This window comes from Rhododendron vialii, chromosome 4a (assembly GCF_030253575.1).
Source record: "Rhododendron vialii isolate Sample 1 chromosome 4a, ASM3025357v1".
Classification (NCBI taxonomy): Eukaryota; Viridiplantae; Streptophyta; class Magnoliopsida; order Ericales; family Ericaceae; genus Rhododendron; species Rhododendron vialii.
In genome coordinates, this window is record NC_080560.1 from 17,402,375 (window position 1) to 17,418,721 (window position 16,347).

Sequence of the window (16,347 nt, forward strand, 5' to 3'; positions counted from 1 at the left end):
GTGGTATCATAGCTTGCATGGACTTCCTCGTTGCAATCCTAAGTGGGGGACATTGTAATATTCCACATCGGTCACTTGAGAAATTGGTAAATGGTATATAAGCGATTGCAAACCAGCTATTGTATAATTTGAGGTTAACCTTTTAAGCCACGTGATTAGCTGAATGGTTAGTAGATCTGCTGGCGCGGATAACGAAGCCGCATCTCCACCATGCATGAAAAAGATATATATATATATATATATATATATATATATATATATATATGTATATCAAAAAAACTATGAGCAGAGACAATTTGCAGAGAACCACGCAGAGACAAATGCGTTTGGCCTCATTTTGGGTCCCAAAAAAATCTAGAAAAATATCCATAAATTTTTGAATATTATTTTATGGGGTCCTGTAAAAAATCAGCTCCAGTGAATATCGGTAAATATTACTTTTTGATTCGTAAGGGCGAACTGAGCAGTTTCGCCCCTACGAATCAAAAAATAATACTTACCGATATCCACTGGAGCTGATTTTTTACAGGGCCTCATAAAATAATATTCAAAAATTTATGGATATTTTTCTAGATTTTTTTGGAACCCGAAATGGGGCCAAACGCGTTTGTCTCTGCGTGATTCTCTGCGAATTGTCTCTGCTGTTAGCAAAGTTGATATATATATATATACACACATACACACACATACTTAGGATCCAATGAGGGATCCCACACGGCCTTACCGTGAGGGACTCCCATTTCCCGATCAAATTGCGACAATCCGAGCCGCTCAAAGTGTGCAGAACGTGATTTTAAGGGTACACGCGAGAAATCAGCAAAAAAAATGATTGGAAAGGGCTTGATCCGAGCAATTTTTTACTGAACCATTCAATAAAAAACTATTCGGATCAAGCCCTTTCCGATCATTTTTTTTGCTGATTTCGTACGGGTACCCTTAAAATCACGTTCTGATCACTTTAAGCGGCTCGGGTCGTTGTAATTCGATCGGGAAAGGGGAGTCCCGCACGGTAAGAACGTGCGGGATCCCTTAGGAGATCCGGACTCTATATATATATATATATATATATATATATATATATATATATATATATAGTCTCATTCTCCTAAGGACCACCTTATTTTAATAAAATAAGGACCTCCCTTTCCCGATCAAATTTTGATGATCCGAGCCGCTCAATGTATTCAGAACGTGATTTTAAGGGTACCTACGAGAAATCAGCAAAAAAAAAATCGGGAAGGGCTTCATCCGAGCAGTTTTTGTTATGTTTTTATCAAACGGTTCAAATAAAAACTGCTCAAATCAAGCCCTTCCCGGTCATTTTTTTTTCGATTTCTTGCGAGTACCGTTAAAATCACGTTCTGAACACATTGAGCGGATCGGATCATCGAAATTCAATTAGAAAATGGGAGAAATGGGAAGGTCCTTATTTTAACTAAAATAAGGACCTCCTTATTTGAAAATAACAATATATGACATTGTTTAATTACTTGGTGCTCTCTACCAATAATTTATTGCTAATACACGCTATGTGGGTCATCCCTTACCTCCCTAATATCCAACAAATATATTTGTTGATCTTCTATCTGCAAATTCATCAGTTTAATTAATTTGTTACCCATACTACGTGAAAATGTTGCTCTAAAAGTCTCTAACAATAGTCAGATGTATGATGCGTCCATTTTTGTCTTTCAGTATTAAAATTATGTTGATCCTATCCTGTAATCAAGACTCAGACCACATGTCAACACAACTACTCCGCCTACACTTTAGAGTATCTCCAGAATACTATAAAATCAAACTTAGCTTCAAACCCGTACGATATAAAAAAATTGTTAGCATGGGGAAAAAAATCATTTTCTCTACCTTCACTAGAACACCACGACCTAGCTAGACATTGATTTCGGTAAAGACAACCTCAATAACATAGCTTATGACATAAGATTGTTCATCAGCACTGCCCAATGTGGTCAACTCTTGGACCCCTGTTTCTCTCTGCATTATTTTTCATGTAGTCGTTTTCTCTCTCTCTCTTTCTCTCTCTCTCTCTCTCTCTCTCTCTATATATATATATATATATATATATATATACACACCACGGATCAAGTGAGGGATCCCTCACTCTGTTAAAATGCTGGACTTTCATTTTCCAATCAAATTTTGAAAATCCGAACCGTTCAATATGTGCAGAACGTGATTTTAAAGGTTCTCACAAAAAATCAGCAAAAAAAATGATCGGGAAGAGCTTCATCCGAGCAGTTTTTTTTTGAACCGTTCAATGAAAACTGCTCGGATGAAGCCCTTCCCGGTCATTTTTTTTGCTTATTTCTCGCGAGAACCCTTAAAATCACGTTCTGATCACTTTAAGCAGCTCGGATCATCGAAATTCAATCGGAAAAGGAAGTCCCGCATTTTATTAAAATGCGGAAAATGCGGGATCCGTCCCTCATCACTTGTTGCCCATAAATACAGTTTGTGTTGGGGAATCTATCATTCAGCTGTGAGATGGAAAACAGGGTTGAGCCAGAGGAGAAGATGGCTGAAAATGGTGGGGGAGAGAGACAGGAGCCGCAAACCAACAATGTCAGGAAAAAGAAAAAGAGGGTAAAAGGAGGGATCAGAACAATGCCATTTATCCTCGGTGAGTTTTTGGCTTTTCATTTTTCGATGTGCTCATATTTGTATCAAGTTTTTACAACTCAATGGTGTCCGAGCCAGATGCGACGAGCACATGGACTAATTCTTGAAGGATTAGTTCCAACATCGTCAGTTCACCAAAGGGCCCATCAAAACCCGGGCAACTTCAAGTATGTACAAGCCTCACAAGAGTTGATGTCATCGAAGAATCTGAAACCTTAAAAAATCAAATCACTTAGGACATCTCCAGTGCTAGAGTTAAAATAGTGTTGTAACAGAAACTAAAATCATTTAGCAAACTAAACCCATAGGTTTTTGTCTAGTTCAAGTGTTGGCGCGTTACCAATTGGGCAAATCATCTCCACATTTTGCTTGTTGGCTCCCAATTATGGATAACCCTCTCAACACGAGAGAGAGAGAGAGAGAGAGAGAGAGAGAGAGAGAAGGAGGAGGAGTGGTCCAATACCTTCCTTTCAGGATATACAAGAATCTCACTTACTTAGATGTCTCTCTTAATGCACTAACAGGTGAATTTTTTTCCCAAAGAGAGAGAGGGAGGGAAGGGGATAGAGAAGATAACTTCTCTAGCATGTTGCTGGAGTGAAAAGAGATGAGATGGAAAGATAGATAAGGAAAGAGAGAGAAAATGGATTGGGGACCTCATGTAACCTATTTGTTTATTGTTTTCTTAAAAATTGGGATCCACTATGTATACTTTTTGCCATATTAATTAATATTTTTGAAATTGATATTCGCACTTCACTTCACTTTAAAATTGGAGCGTCATCAGTAAAAAGTGAATTGCGAAAATCAATTTTCATACTTTTTTGTCATTTTGAATTACAGAATGAATTATGTCCGGATGAGGCGGAAACAGTAGGATTTCTGCCACCGCCATTTGTGTCCTCTATTGTGCATTCATTAAGGTAATTTGAACCGTTAATCTTGTAGAGCTCCAAAATCATGTGTCCACGCAAAAAATTAGCTTCATCGAACATTCATAGATATATCAAATATTGAATTTTGATTTATAAAACGGGCAGCCTTGATTCTTACAATAGTTTTTAAGTTAAAGTTTGAATGACCATCCATTTTAAAAACTAAAATTTAATTTTTGATATACCTATTAATGTCCGATAAAACTAATTTTTTGCATGGATACACTATTTTACGAGCTCTACAAGATGAATGACTCAGATTACTGCAATAAATGCACAATGGGGCTCACAATGGGAGGTGGAAAACCCATGGTTTCCCCCACATCCAGGAACAATTTTTTCTCTTTGAATTATGCTCTTAACACTCAGCTTGTCTGGTGGGTTTGTTTGATAAAGGTTTTGAGGGAGGTTTTTGGAGATAGATATATAGGTAGAGAGATGAGAGTAATAAGTAATAGAAAATTTATTGAAAATCGTAATGAGAGAAATGAGTTAGTTCTGGAAAACTCCAAGTGAATCCAGTCAGGACCTTTTCTTTAATAATACCTTTCATTATTGGCTAATTGAATGACTCAATGCTGAATATGTCCGCATATCGTTATTATAAAGGGTTCGCTTATAAATTATTTATAAGAGAGCCTTTTCGCTGTTTCCTTCTGGTAGAAATGATTTGCTGAGTGTAATTTACACATCATTTGCTTAGCTGAAGATGAGCAAAGCAAAGATCCATTGGCAAGATGGGAAAAAAATGCAATGAAGTTAAATTGACAAGGAACTCTTTTTTGGTTGAATTAGTTTACCCGACGAGAATCAAAGATAAATTGATCTTCATCACATTTGATATCATAAAGCATCCAGGAAAATCTCAATAAAATGGTAGATTCTGATTTGGAAGATTTATTACTACTAGTTTCCCCCCTGAATTCCAGCACAAGCTATCTGTAGTTTGTGTGAAGACAGTGAACTGATCAAGGAGCTAATGAATCTGATCATGATTGTGTGAAATTGGCAGCAAATGACGCATGCGACAGATTTGCGTCCAGCGGTTCGCACGCAAACATGATAACATACCTGACCAATGAGCTGAACATGCCCCTGGTTAAGGCTTCCAACACCATCACCAACTTTGGTGGCCTTGGCAGCTTCACACCGTTGATCGGTGCTCTCATAGCTGACTCCTTTGCCGGACGATTTTGGACCATCATCGTTGGTTCCCTCATTTATGAACTGGTCTATCTCTGTCTTTCTTTCTCTATGAGCAAATATGAACTATTTTGTTGATGTTATATGTTAACTATTTTGTTTATTGGAAATAATCAGTTATATATGTTAGAAATTACAACTTACAAGGATAAATTATTCTGTTATTGTATGGCATTATGTATCTACAATTTCCCACAGGGATTGGTGAGCATGACCCTATCAGCAACGCTGCCACACCTTCGCCCCCCTCCGTGTCCAACTCAAGAAAATTGCAAGGAAGCCTCTTCCAGTCAGCTAGGGATCCTCTACCTCTCCCTCCTCCTCTCATCCATCGGCTCGGGTGGAATCAGGCCGTGCGTGGTCACATTCGCAGCCGATCAGTTCGACATGTCCAAAGCCAAGGTCGAGTCCAGAAAGTGGAACTTCTTCAACTGGTACTATTTCTGCACGGGGACGGCATCGCTGATTGCTCTGACGGTTGTAGTTTACATCCAAGACAACGTCGGATGGGGACTCGGTCTCGGGATCCCGACCATTATCATGGCTGTTTCTGTGCTGGCATTTGTTTTGGGTTCTCCTCTATATAGGAGGGTGAAACCAAGCGGGAGTCCTTTGGTTAGATTGGTCCAGGTGATTGTTGCTGCTGTGAAGAAGAGGAAGGCAGTTGCACAAGAAGATCCATCACTGTTGTATGAAAATAGAGAGCTTGATGCTGGTATTTCTTCCACTGGAAGGCTTCTACATTCAGGCCAATACAAGTAAGACATTAATAGAGATATGCTCTTCAAAGTTTTAGAATGAATAGGAGTAATTATTTAGTGGTCTTTGTAGTGCCCCCGGCCCTCAACCTCCTTCACAATGACCCACTGATGTGGGCTCATACACTTGGTCCTAGGCAAACTGTGTACGGGTCCACGTGAACGTGTCATTGTGAAAGAATTTGGGGCACCAAAAAGCGGTGCCTCTGTTCGAGAAGAGAAGACCAAAAGAATAAAAATGTGGAAATGCATTGAGACCTCCTTTGCCTTGCTCAATATTCCTTTTCTGATTCAAAGTAGCAAGAGAAGAGGAAAATCATTGAAAAAATCAAAAGCAGCTAAAAATCTTTGTTTGATTTTGTTGTAAAAAAGAATAAAGCCACCTTTCAAGCTTCGATGTTTGATTTGCTGATTTTCGAAGGTGGTTTGATCGAGCTGCTATTGTGACCGAAGACGATGGTAGAGATCTAAACTCCCCAAACCTCTGGAGACTAGCCACAGTCCACCGCGTCGAGGAACTAAAGTGCATAATCCGGATGCTGCCCATCTGGGCAGCCGGAATACTCCTCATAGCATCAAATTCCCATCAGGGCAGCTTCGTCATAGTACAAGCTCGATCAATGGACCGTAATCTCTTCTCTCCGTCCTTCCAGATCCCTCCGGCTTCCATGTCAGTCTTTGGTACCCTTACGGTTCTAATTGGACTCGTCCTATACGAGCGCCTATTCGTTCCCTTTGCTCGTCGGTACACCAAAAATCCTAGTGGCATCACGTGTTTACAGAGGATGGGAATAGGCTTTGCGGTCAACATTATTGCCACTATAGTCTCAGCCTTCGTTGAGATCAAGAGGAAACAAGTGGCTGCACATCACGGGTTACTCGACAAGCCTACTGCCACCATACCCATTAGTGTTTTCTGGTTGCTCCCTCAGTTTTGCCTTCACGGAATAGCAGAGGTTTTCATGTCCGTTGGTCACCTGGAATTTCTCTACGATCAGTCGCCCGAGAGCATGAGGAGCACTGCAGTTGCGCTCTATTGGATGGCGACATCGGTTGGGAACTATATCGGTACTATCATAGTTACATTGGTTCACGAGTATACTGGAAAAGGAAAAGAAGGGAATTGGTTGCCTGATAGGAATCTCAACAGGGGGAAACTGGAAGACTACTATTTGCTTGTGAGTGGTATCCAATTGCTGAATCTGGTGTATTTTGTAATTGCTGCTTGGTTTTACAAGTATAAGCCTCTGGAAGTTGTAATTGAAAGCAATGGAGAAGGGGATGTTGAATTAGCCAAGGAAAGTGCAAAAGATATTACATTGGACGATGCTACTGGAAATGGGGAAGTTGGGGAGAATAAGGTTGAGACAAATTAGGGTGGTTGATTAGAATGTGTGGTGGTGATGTGTGTAGAGATTGGTTACACCTGCTTTATATAGATTAACCAGATTGTGTAAGTGGAAAAATAAAAGGTTACTTGCAAGATTCATCTTCGTGTCTCTAATCAATTTGGCAGCCTGAAAAAGAGGAGACAACAGAAATCTATGTTAAATTGATTCGGGTACTAGTAGTGCGTGCCTGTGTGTGGTCAAGCATAAAACATATCTCTTTTATGTTGTCGGAGTTTGATCTAATGTAAAACCCCACACCGGCTACGCTGGTGACTTTGGAGTTGATTAGATGGTAATGCAAGAGATCTACCGAGGCTGGCGATCAACGATGAAGAATCAATATGTTTTTTTTTTTATAAATCTTATGTGTTTGTTTTTGCACGTCCCTCTAGGGTTGTATTCTTTCGTATCTTTATGAATTTCATTTGTGTCCGTTTTTACGGGTTTGGACAGCCCATTTGTTGGGTTCTCTATATCTTTTTTTCAAATTGTTGAAGAAAATTTTCATTTTTCACAAAAAAAAAAAAAAAATGAATAGTGCACTAGACTCTCATATCACTTTTCTGTTTTTGGTACTGGAATCTTAGTGATGGCTTTGATTTTGAAAGAATCGACTTTGGTTCCTCGCTGGGGATAAGTAATCCCAAGATTACTAACAAAATCTCAACCTCACTCTCAGCCATCCTTTTTTTTTCAAAAAAGAAACCAAAAAACACAGTTAGCAATGAACTAATTGTTGGGGCAAAAGTCGTCGTAGCCGATGAAAGTGGATAAACAGAGATGCTTCAAGTCACATTTTTTTGCCCTTGCCAATTTGAGAGAATTCGATGTGCACCGGGTTACAGCGAAGCCGCCTCCAAGATAAATTGAAGTCCAGTTTCCAATTGTTGTCTAATTGCGTTATGCACAAACGAAGAGAGACCCGAATACCTTTGGATTTAGCGAGCCCCACAAGTATAGTCGTAGGAGATAATTCTAGAGAGAAACAACAATCAGAATGTTTCTGATTATCTCTCCTCTCTTTCAATTGGTAGAACCATTTGCCTTTTATAAGCATAGATCATGACTGTTAGCCAAACATCACATCTCTTGATTTAATCCCAATAGTCATACCTTTTGATTAGATCATGTTTATTCATTTAACCTGAATAGACACATCTTTTGTATTTAAATCCAATAACTATGTCCATTCATATAAACTGAATACACACACCTTTTGGATTAAAACCGTTCACCAATATTCACATTTAATATCCATTAAATATTTTGGAAATGTTGGTAGCACGGAAATGTATTATGTGACTCTTTATGAGCAATGTTGATGGCCTTGATCAAGAACCAAATAACGTGTGGGGGTAAGTACAAGCTTATAGTACTATTTGACACATGGTCTACAGTTAACCGAATCGGTGGCTATTTAAATTATCTCGAATGATTTGCTTTATACACATTGCTAGATATAGAGTATTCTGAAATCTTGGTTTTGGAAGCCATTTCCAAAACTGGACATACCATCATTATTAATTTTGAATGCATGTTATTTGCATAAGGAAATCAAAATGGTGGTTGTTGTGAATTCTTTATATAAATGGGTTTGTTTTTATGAAGAAAATAAAAACTGATAGGACCCTTCTCTTGCCCTTTATCAAAATACACTTTGATATATACATGTAAATGCATATAGAGAGACAGAGAGGTTAAGGATAACCAAGGGATGTGGTATTTGGATTAAAATGAAAGAGTCATGATTATTCCAAGAAGTATGAAATGTGGTTTTCAATGGAAGGAATGTTGTTAATGTGACCTTTAGGTCATGTTCTCCAATGTATTGGAGAGTAAACAAAGATGTGGAATAGCGGATTCCGATTATCTTGGTTGCATAGTTGTTCCAAACAATTATGGCCCACAAGTTAATTAAATCCAAATTAGTTTATTTGATGGAATTGGTTTATATGCTTGTAATTGGTATTCATCGGTTATGATGGATGCAAAGGCGCCTGATAGAATTGAAGTATGAAAACCTTGAATACATAATAAGTCTATTATTTTTGGGGTTTTCTCTCTTGAAATTAAACTGAGGATTTTACGATGAAATGAGGTGTCATGGTATTTTCTCACGGATATATTTCTCAGTAAGTCACTTAAGAGAGAAAGACAATTGTTGTGACTGTGGTGGTAGTCCGGACAAGTGAATCACGTCATAAACTATGGTGATATAGCTATGGAAAATATTGCTTATACGGCAATGATTTTATTTACTCTTGCAAGGGGGTTGATGTGGCAAACATCAACAGGGATGGGATTTTAGCCCAATTAGTTTAATCACTCCTGGTGGAAACTCGACTCAACGCTTGAGCCATACCTCAAGTCTTGAGTTCAATGAGCAAAGTACACCATATGTCGTAATTGTGAGCACTTAATTTTTAAATTGATCCATCCAAAGGTAAAGTGCTTGGTACCTGTAATGTTGAAAAACAAGAGAGTGAACTACTTAGTTCTTAATAGGATTTTTGTGTTGTAGTTACAGGAACACTGACAAAATCCTACCTATATGAGTGTGGAGGTGGTGCCGCTTCCTATAGGTGTCGGGTGCTTTTGACTTTAGAGCACTCATGAAACCATGATATAGATCCAAGGCCAATACATGAGTCGGCTTTTATGAATTGCCTAAGAAGAAGAAAATTTTGTGTATGAGACGTGTCCGGTTAGTCAACAAGGATTGCTAGTTCAAAGACAAGTCTACTATGCTCTTCCAACTAACTTTGATGTGTCTTCACTAAGTGAATGGTTCAAATCGTAAGATACCTTCATTTATGCACAAATTTTTCGAGCTTAAACAAGTTCTATTTTCAGTATTTTGTAAATGGTGGGGGATCGTTGGAACATTTCCAAAATATTTAATGGATATTAAATGTGAATATTGGTGAACGGTTTTAATCTAAAAGGTGTGTTTATTCAAGTTATATGAATGGACATAGATATTGGATTTAAATGTAAAAGATGTGTCTATTCATGTTAAATGAATAGATATGATCTAATCAAAAGGTATGACTATTGGGATTAAATCAAGAGATGTGATCTTTGGCCAACAGTCATGATCTATGCCTATAAAAGGCAAATGGTTCTACCAATTGAAAGGGAGGAGAGATAATCAGAAACATTCTAATTGTTGCTTCTCTCTAGAATTATCTCCTACGATTATACTTGAGGGGCTCGCAAAATTCAAAGGTATTCGGGTCTCTCTTCGTTTGTGCATAACGCAGTTAGACAACAGTTGGAGACTGGACTTCAATTTATCTTGGAGACGGCTTAGCTGTAACCCGATGCACACCGAATTCTCTCGAATTGGCAGGGGCAAATATCGTCTTAAAGACAGCGACATAATAACATGACTTGAAGAATCTCTGTTTATCCACTTTCATCGGCTACGACGATTTTCGCCCCAACACTAATCATACAACCTTATAGTTGTCGCTACCCCAAATGGATCTCATATTGACCTTATAGTGTCATGACTTTTCATTGACACTCATTCCCCGTGGACCGACGCTTCCTTATAAACAAATGCGTCCCTTTCCCTAGTGACCTAGTTGGTCTCTATAAATTATCATTTCTCTCATTCAGTTTTAGTTGGTTAATTTTTCCTTCCATTCATATAAGATAGTGCAAACACATGTACAAGATGGTTAGCCAAGCCCTCAATTGTAGTGCTGCTTTGGAGAAATTCTGATCAAGTAGTGCTGGGAGCCAAACATCCAATGCAAATGACCGTGAGCATCATAGCGGGGGCGAAATCTGGATTAAGTACAGAATGCCACACTCGCCTTGATTACAAATTTATTTTCATCAATTTTCATGTTTTGTGTTATGATTTGATTGCATTGATGCAAACATATTTTCCAACGGCTCCTACCATCCTTTTCAATATATTAAGGCCATGTTCTAGATTTTCAAAAAAATACTTAAAAAATAAGAATTTATTTTCAAACTTAAAAATAATAGGTTTACGAAAATAATTTTTAAATTTTTTTGCAGGATTTGATAGATCTCAATGAGATCTATAAAATTAGATCCATATTGGATATTTTTTTTATTTCAATAAACCTATTATTTTTAAGCTTAAAAATTGCAGATAAGTACTTATTTTTTAGGGATAATCCGGAACGGGCCTAATAACATCCACATTTTTCTCCCCAGCATCACACCTAGTGGCGACTCCATACATTTCTTTTTTTTAATGAGGTCGAATTTTTCGGCTTCAATAAATCGTGGAGAGAGGATTGAGTTTTACAACCCATGCTTAGAATTAGAATAAATTATTATAAAAGTATTATAAAGTAGAGAACGAAAAAGGGCGCTGCTATTCGCAGCCCTCTATTTTCTCCCATAGCCCGTTAAAAATTTTCAATTATACTCGACAGTTCGTTATCGAAATTGAGATATATTTTCAGCATCCAATTACCGAAATATAATATTTTTTTCAACAGATATTTACCGAAAATGTATGTTCAGCAGTTGTTTACCGAAAGTTGAACATATTTTCGACATGTAGTTACCAAAATATAATCTTGTTTTCAACAGCAATTTACCGAAATGTTATTTATGATTTTCAACAGCCATTTACCGAAATGTAATGGCTATGGGAGAAAATAAAGAGCTGCGAATAATGGCGCCCGTGAAAAAATGATCTATAAACAAATACACAATGTGGATAAAATATGGTGAGATTGTCCATGAATTACATTTATTTGCCTCTCCGTGCAAGTACTATTGGAGCACCCAATTATAATTTCCAACCTAATTAGGCCCTGGTTCCGTTAAACTAAAACTTGTATGATACAAAAATTTCAAAATGACATCTGAACTTTGAACTTAATGTCTCATAAACACCTAAACTTACTTTATTTCAATTAGGCACATGTACTTTAAAAAATCTTTAAATTGAGACACCTACTGTTATATTCCGTCCAATATGTCAAGAAATGTGGTGATGTGACATGTTTCTTCCATTAAGCTCCATTGGCACATGAGATCTAGCCCTTGTAAGTTGCAAAGCACATAATCAAAGCCCATTCTTCTTCAACAACCTTGATCGCAAAACCCTGCACTGTCCGTGGTTTTTAACTCGAGAAATTCAGGGGATCTACTGGTTTCAAGTTTTCGGATTTGTTCGGGTACAACGACGACTGTGCCAGAGAGGGGTTCAAGGTTTTTGGCCTGTAAATGCGAGACTTTGCGGAGAATCCGTGGAAAACGGTGTCGTAAGTGTGTATAATGTGAATGGGGGTTTGGTCAGGTGGTGGTGGTTTGGGCGGAGAGGGAGGTAAGGGTAGTATATTCATACCAGTGCTTGTGGGTTGTGCTACAGTTATGAAAACCTCTCCGTTCTACCTTAAATTTCGTATATACTAGAAGATTCAAAGAAAAAAAAAAGGAAAACAGTGACAGGATATGTAGATATAATACAGATAGATTTGGATACCTTTTAGCCAACGGTGGAATTGAGGTATTGGGCAAAATTAAAAAATCTGGGGTGGAATTTGAACCCTGGTTTGTCTTTTCGTTTACAAGAAATCCGTGGAGAGAGAAAGGATGGGAGAGAGAGAGGTGGAAGAGTTGATTAGTCGGAATCGAGAGATGGGTGGGGAACTCACTAGAGAGGAGTTGATTCGCCGGGCTTGGAGGAGGAGGAAGAGGAGTGGGTGAGTTGGGCCACTTGGGCGGCTATGGAGAACGCGGTCGAGGGGTGGGTGAAGGGGGGGAGGGGGGAGGGAGGCCATGAGAGAGTGAGAGAGAGAGAGAGACAGGGTGTAATGTCCTGAAAAAATTCAACCTTAACACGCATCATAAATGTATAAATATCGCGTTGAAAAGTCAAGTTTTTGTCAAGTTTTTGTCAAATATTTAAAGGGTTCACCAAATTAAAAAAATTTCTTTCTTTAAAACTTTAAAGCAATTTATCTTTTTTGAATATATTTTTTCACAAAACTAACAAGTTTTCTATGTCTTGAAAGATATTTCATCAATCATAATTCTTTATAATCAAACCATATAACTTTATTCCCATATATCTCCAAAACAACATGTTCTTTACATAATCTTTAGTGCCAAAAAGAAGTTCTACAAGCCATAAAATAAGCTTCCCAAAAGATGATCAGTACATAACTCCTAATTTTACAATTTCAAAATAATGATATAAGTTTTCGGCTCCACAATCAAACTACAAAAGACATTGTATCAAATACGGCCATATGGCCTTACACGTTTCATGACATATGCTAACAAAATAACAACACAAAAGAGACTCCATGTAGCTACACTTCACTAAGTACTTGGTGCCTTATTGTCACCTGAAATAATTTAAATAACATGAGCCGGAGCCCGTAGAAAACAAGACTAAACCGAATAATATGTTCAAATTTAACATAAATGCCGTAAAAAAAACATAAATTAAAAATCCACACATAATTTTCAAGTGTTAATAAATTTACTATATTAATGACCTCATACGTTCCCCAACTAATCAACCTAGCCCAACATTCCTAGGTTCAACTCAAATTCATAACCATACGCTAACTCTAATATCTAACCGAGGGTAGCCGAGCACAAGTACCACCCCATGAACTAAGGTAATCAGATACAACCACCACCTTCACAAACCAAGGGTTGACAGGTACAAGTACCACCCCATGACTGGGGTAATCGGGTACAAGCACAACCCTTGCACCGGGATAATCAGGTATAGAGTACCACCCCATCAATTTTCGATCTTTCATCGAGAAGCTCGCCAAGCCCAGCTTGCTTTTTCCTAGGTGCACCATCTAGATCTAAACCAACATAATCCGAACACAATCATCTCAACCTATCTCTCCGAACGGGATAATTCATATCCAAACGTCATCTACATAAGTCCTAACCAAGTATTCAAGCCCCAAGCATTCAATAAACTTTAACCATACATGAACTCTTCCAAATTGACACAAGTAACTTTCACAAGTCATAAGAAAATAAAATCTAAAAGTGCAAGTGTCATCGTATTTGCATCTCAAAACAACCTTAATTCCTTAAGTAAATTTTTTTTTTCTCTAGATGTTCAACACGCAACAAGGATAGAAGTGTTAGTCCCATATTGGTTGATGTAGTCTTATGTTATGATTTCCCATTATATAAATAAGAGTTAATTGTGTTAGGGTTAGTTAACACAATACCCTATACACTTTTTCTATCCTTCTTTCTCTTACAACATGGTATTAGAGCGGGTTCACCATCCACCTTAGATATACAAAACCCTAGCCGCCACCCACTATTGCCATCATCATCTCACTACAAAACCCTAAATCTATTGCCAACAACATCTCTACTGTAGCATCGTGAACTGTGCTTGCTGGTTTCTCTCTCTCGTGTGATCTCTGTTTTTTCTAGGCGATCATCGTACGCTCCGGCGGTGATCATCGTACCCTCCGACAACTGTTTTTCTTGCCCGTCAGCCCCAAAAACTCCAAATCGTGGTTGAAATCCCTCAAAATCGATTACCCAATCCCTAAATTGTACTCGTCGGCACCTGAATAGCCTCGTGGACGCCTAAACTGTAATCGTCGGCCATAACCCAATCACAGCGACCCTCGCCGGCAGTAGCCAAGTCTCCAAAATCTCCAAAACAGCTCTCATTCACTTCGAAAATCCTTGATCTCCATGCCCAAGGTGCCATCAACCTCTGAAATTCCCTAAGGAGCATTCGAAATCATCACACCACCACTGGGTTATGTTCGAAACAGTCGACATGTATTAGTTGGTTGTCTCTTATTACACGATGATATATTTGCAATGAAATCTGATTATGCTTCTGTTGTCTCTGTTGCTGTTGGTTCTCCATTCTTTCGTGGACATGGTCATAATTCTGGGTTTCCTAGTCAGATTTTTGGCCATGCTTTTGAGGAGCGTGGTAACATATCTTGTTTTGTTGTCTATTTCGTTGAAGTTGGTGGTTGTTGGTTAGTAATTGAAGTTGGTTGTTATTGGTCATTGAAATTGGTTTTGTTGGTCGTTGAAATTATTTTGTTGAATTCGTTTGTTGATTCGTTGGTTGTTGAATTTGTTCATTGATTCGTTGGTCGTTGAAATTATTTCATTGAAGTCATTGAAATCGCTGAAGTCGTTTCGTTCATTGAAATCGTTGAAGTCGTTTCATTGGTCGTTGCTATTGAAAGTTGTTTCATTGGTCGTTGCTATTGAAAGTTGTTCTATTGTTTTTAACAAGTTGGTTATTTTTCGTTATTCTTGATTAGTAGTTGAAGTAATTGTTTCGTTGGTTGATATGTAACAAGCTAGAGAGTCTCCATCTTGTGGGGGAGTGTTAGAATATAGTATTGGTATTAGTCTCACATTGGTTAATGTAGTCTTCTGTTATGATTTCCCATTATATAAATAAGAGTTAATTGTGTTAGGGTTAGTTAACACAACACCCTATACACTTTTCCTATCCTTTTTTCTCTTACAACAAGAAGGTCTCAGATAAACTTCGCATATTCCCAACACTAAACAACTCTACACTTCAATAATACATAAATTTCAAGAATTTAACAAGTATCAATAAGAACCCATACTCCTTATGTGAGATCTTAAAACCCTAACACAAATTTTCACATAATCTAAAGAATATTCATATTCTACAACAAATTCACAACATTTATACTAAAAATAAACATATCAAGAGGGTTAGTCATGTATCCTACCTTAAAATAGCCAAATTTCGAAAAAGTTTGGATCTCCAAAGTTGGCCGATCAAGATTTTGTTCGGATCAATGCGTATTCCTTTGTCCGTAGATCACGTTTTCTTCTTGTCTTTTTGCGAGATTTGTGAGTCTTGGCCTTCAATTTTTGAGTTGAACAAGGAGGGATTATTGAGTAGAGAGAATGGGAGAGAGAACCGGAAAGGAAAAAAAAAAAGAGAAAAGAAAAGCCGCCATTTTAAGTGCAAAATTGCACTATGGCCCTCCAAGAATCAAGCTATTGCTCCATCTTCTAAAATGTTTTGAGTCATTACACTAACGCCCATAAACCTAACAATTAATAATAGTTAACTCAAAAAGCTTATATAAAAAAAAAAACTCCATCACATATGGGTCTCACGCACTCGATCCATAGCACACAACTCATGCCCGATCAACCAAACACACATACACACGTATATGCACGTCTATATAAAATAAAAATAAAAATAAAAATCCATGCCTTACTTAATTACTAAATATAATTACATGCATCCACATTAAATAAAATAAATTAATATATGGGACGGGTCTCTATACAGGGGATGGGTTGTGATTTTGTGCTTTGCAAGGACTAGATATCATGTGCCAATGAGGCACTTAACATAAGAAACATGCTACGTCTCCACATTTCTTGACATATTTGACAGAA

General features: G+C 37.8%; 1 protein-coding gene and 1 long non-coding RNA gene across 3 annotated transcripts; one reads left to right on the forward strand and one right to left on the reverse strand.

Annotated features, from left to right (window-relative positions):
- Positions 1-2,454: 2,454 nt before the first annotated feature.
- LOC131322240 (protein NRT1/ PTR FAMILY 3.1-like) lies at positions 2,455-7,382 on the forward strand. 2 transcript variants are annotated; one of them, XM_058353493.1, is made up of 4 exons: positions 2,455-2,641; positions 4,588-4,805; positions 4,977-5,536; positions 5,958-7,382. In XM_058353493.1, exons 1-4 carry the CDS (start codon positions 2,506-2,508, stop codon positions 6,910-6,912), a joined length of 1,869 nt encoding a protein of 622 aa, XP_058209476.1. In that variant the 5' UTR covers positions 2,455-2,505; the 3' UTR covers positions 6,913-7,382. The 2 variants fall into 2 exon arrangements, with proteins under 2 accessions (XP_058209476.1, XP_058209477.1); XM_058353494.1 differs by lacking the exon at positions 4,588-4,805 and having other exon boundaries at positions 2,503-2,641.
- A 5,753-nt stretch (positions 7,383-13,135) lies between these two features.
- Positions 13,136-15,823, reverse strand: LOC131322244 (uncharacterized). The gene is made up of 2 exons (XR_009198778.1): positions 15,660-15,823; positions 13,136-13,277 (listed from the first exon to the last, which is right to left on the reverse strand). It is a non-coding gene; the product is annotated as an uncharacterized LOC131322244 (long non-coding RNA).
- Between the last annotated feature and the right edge of the window lie 524 nt (positions 15,824-16,347).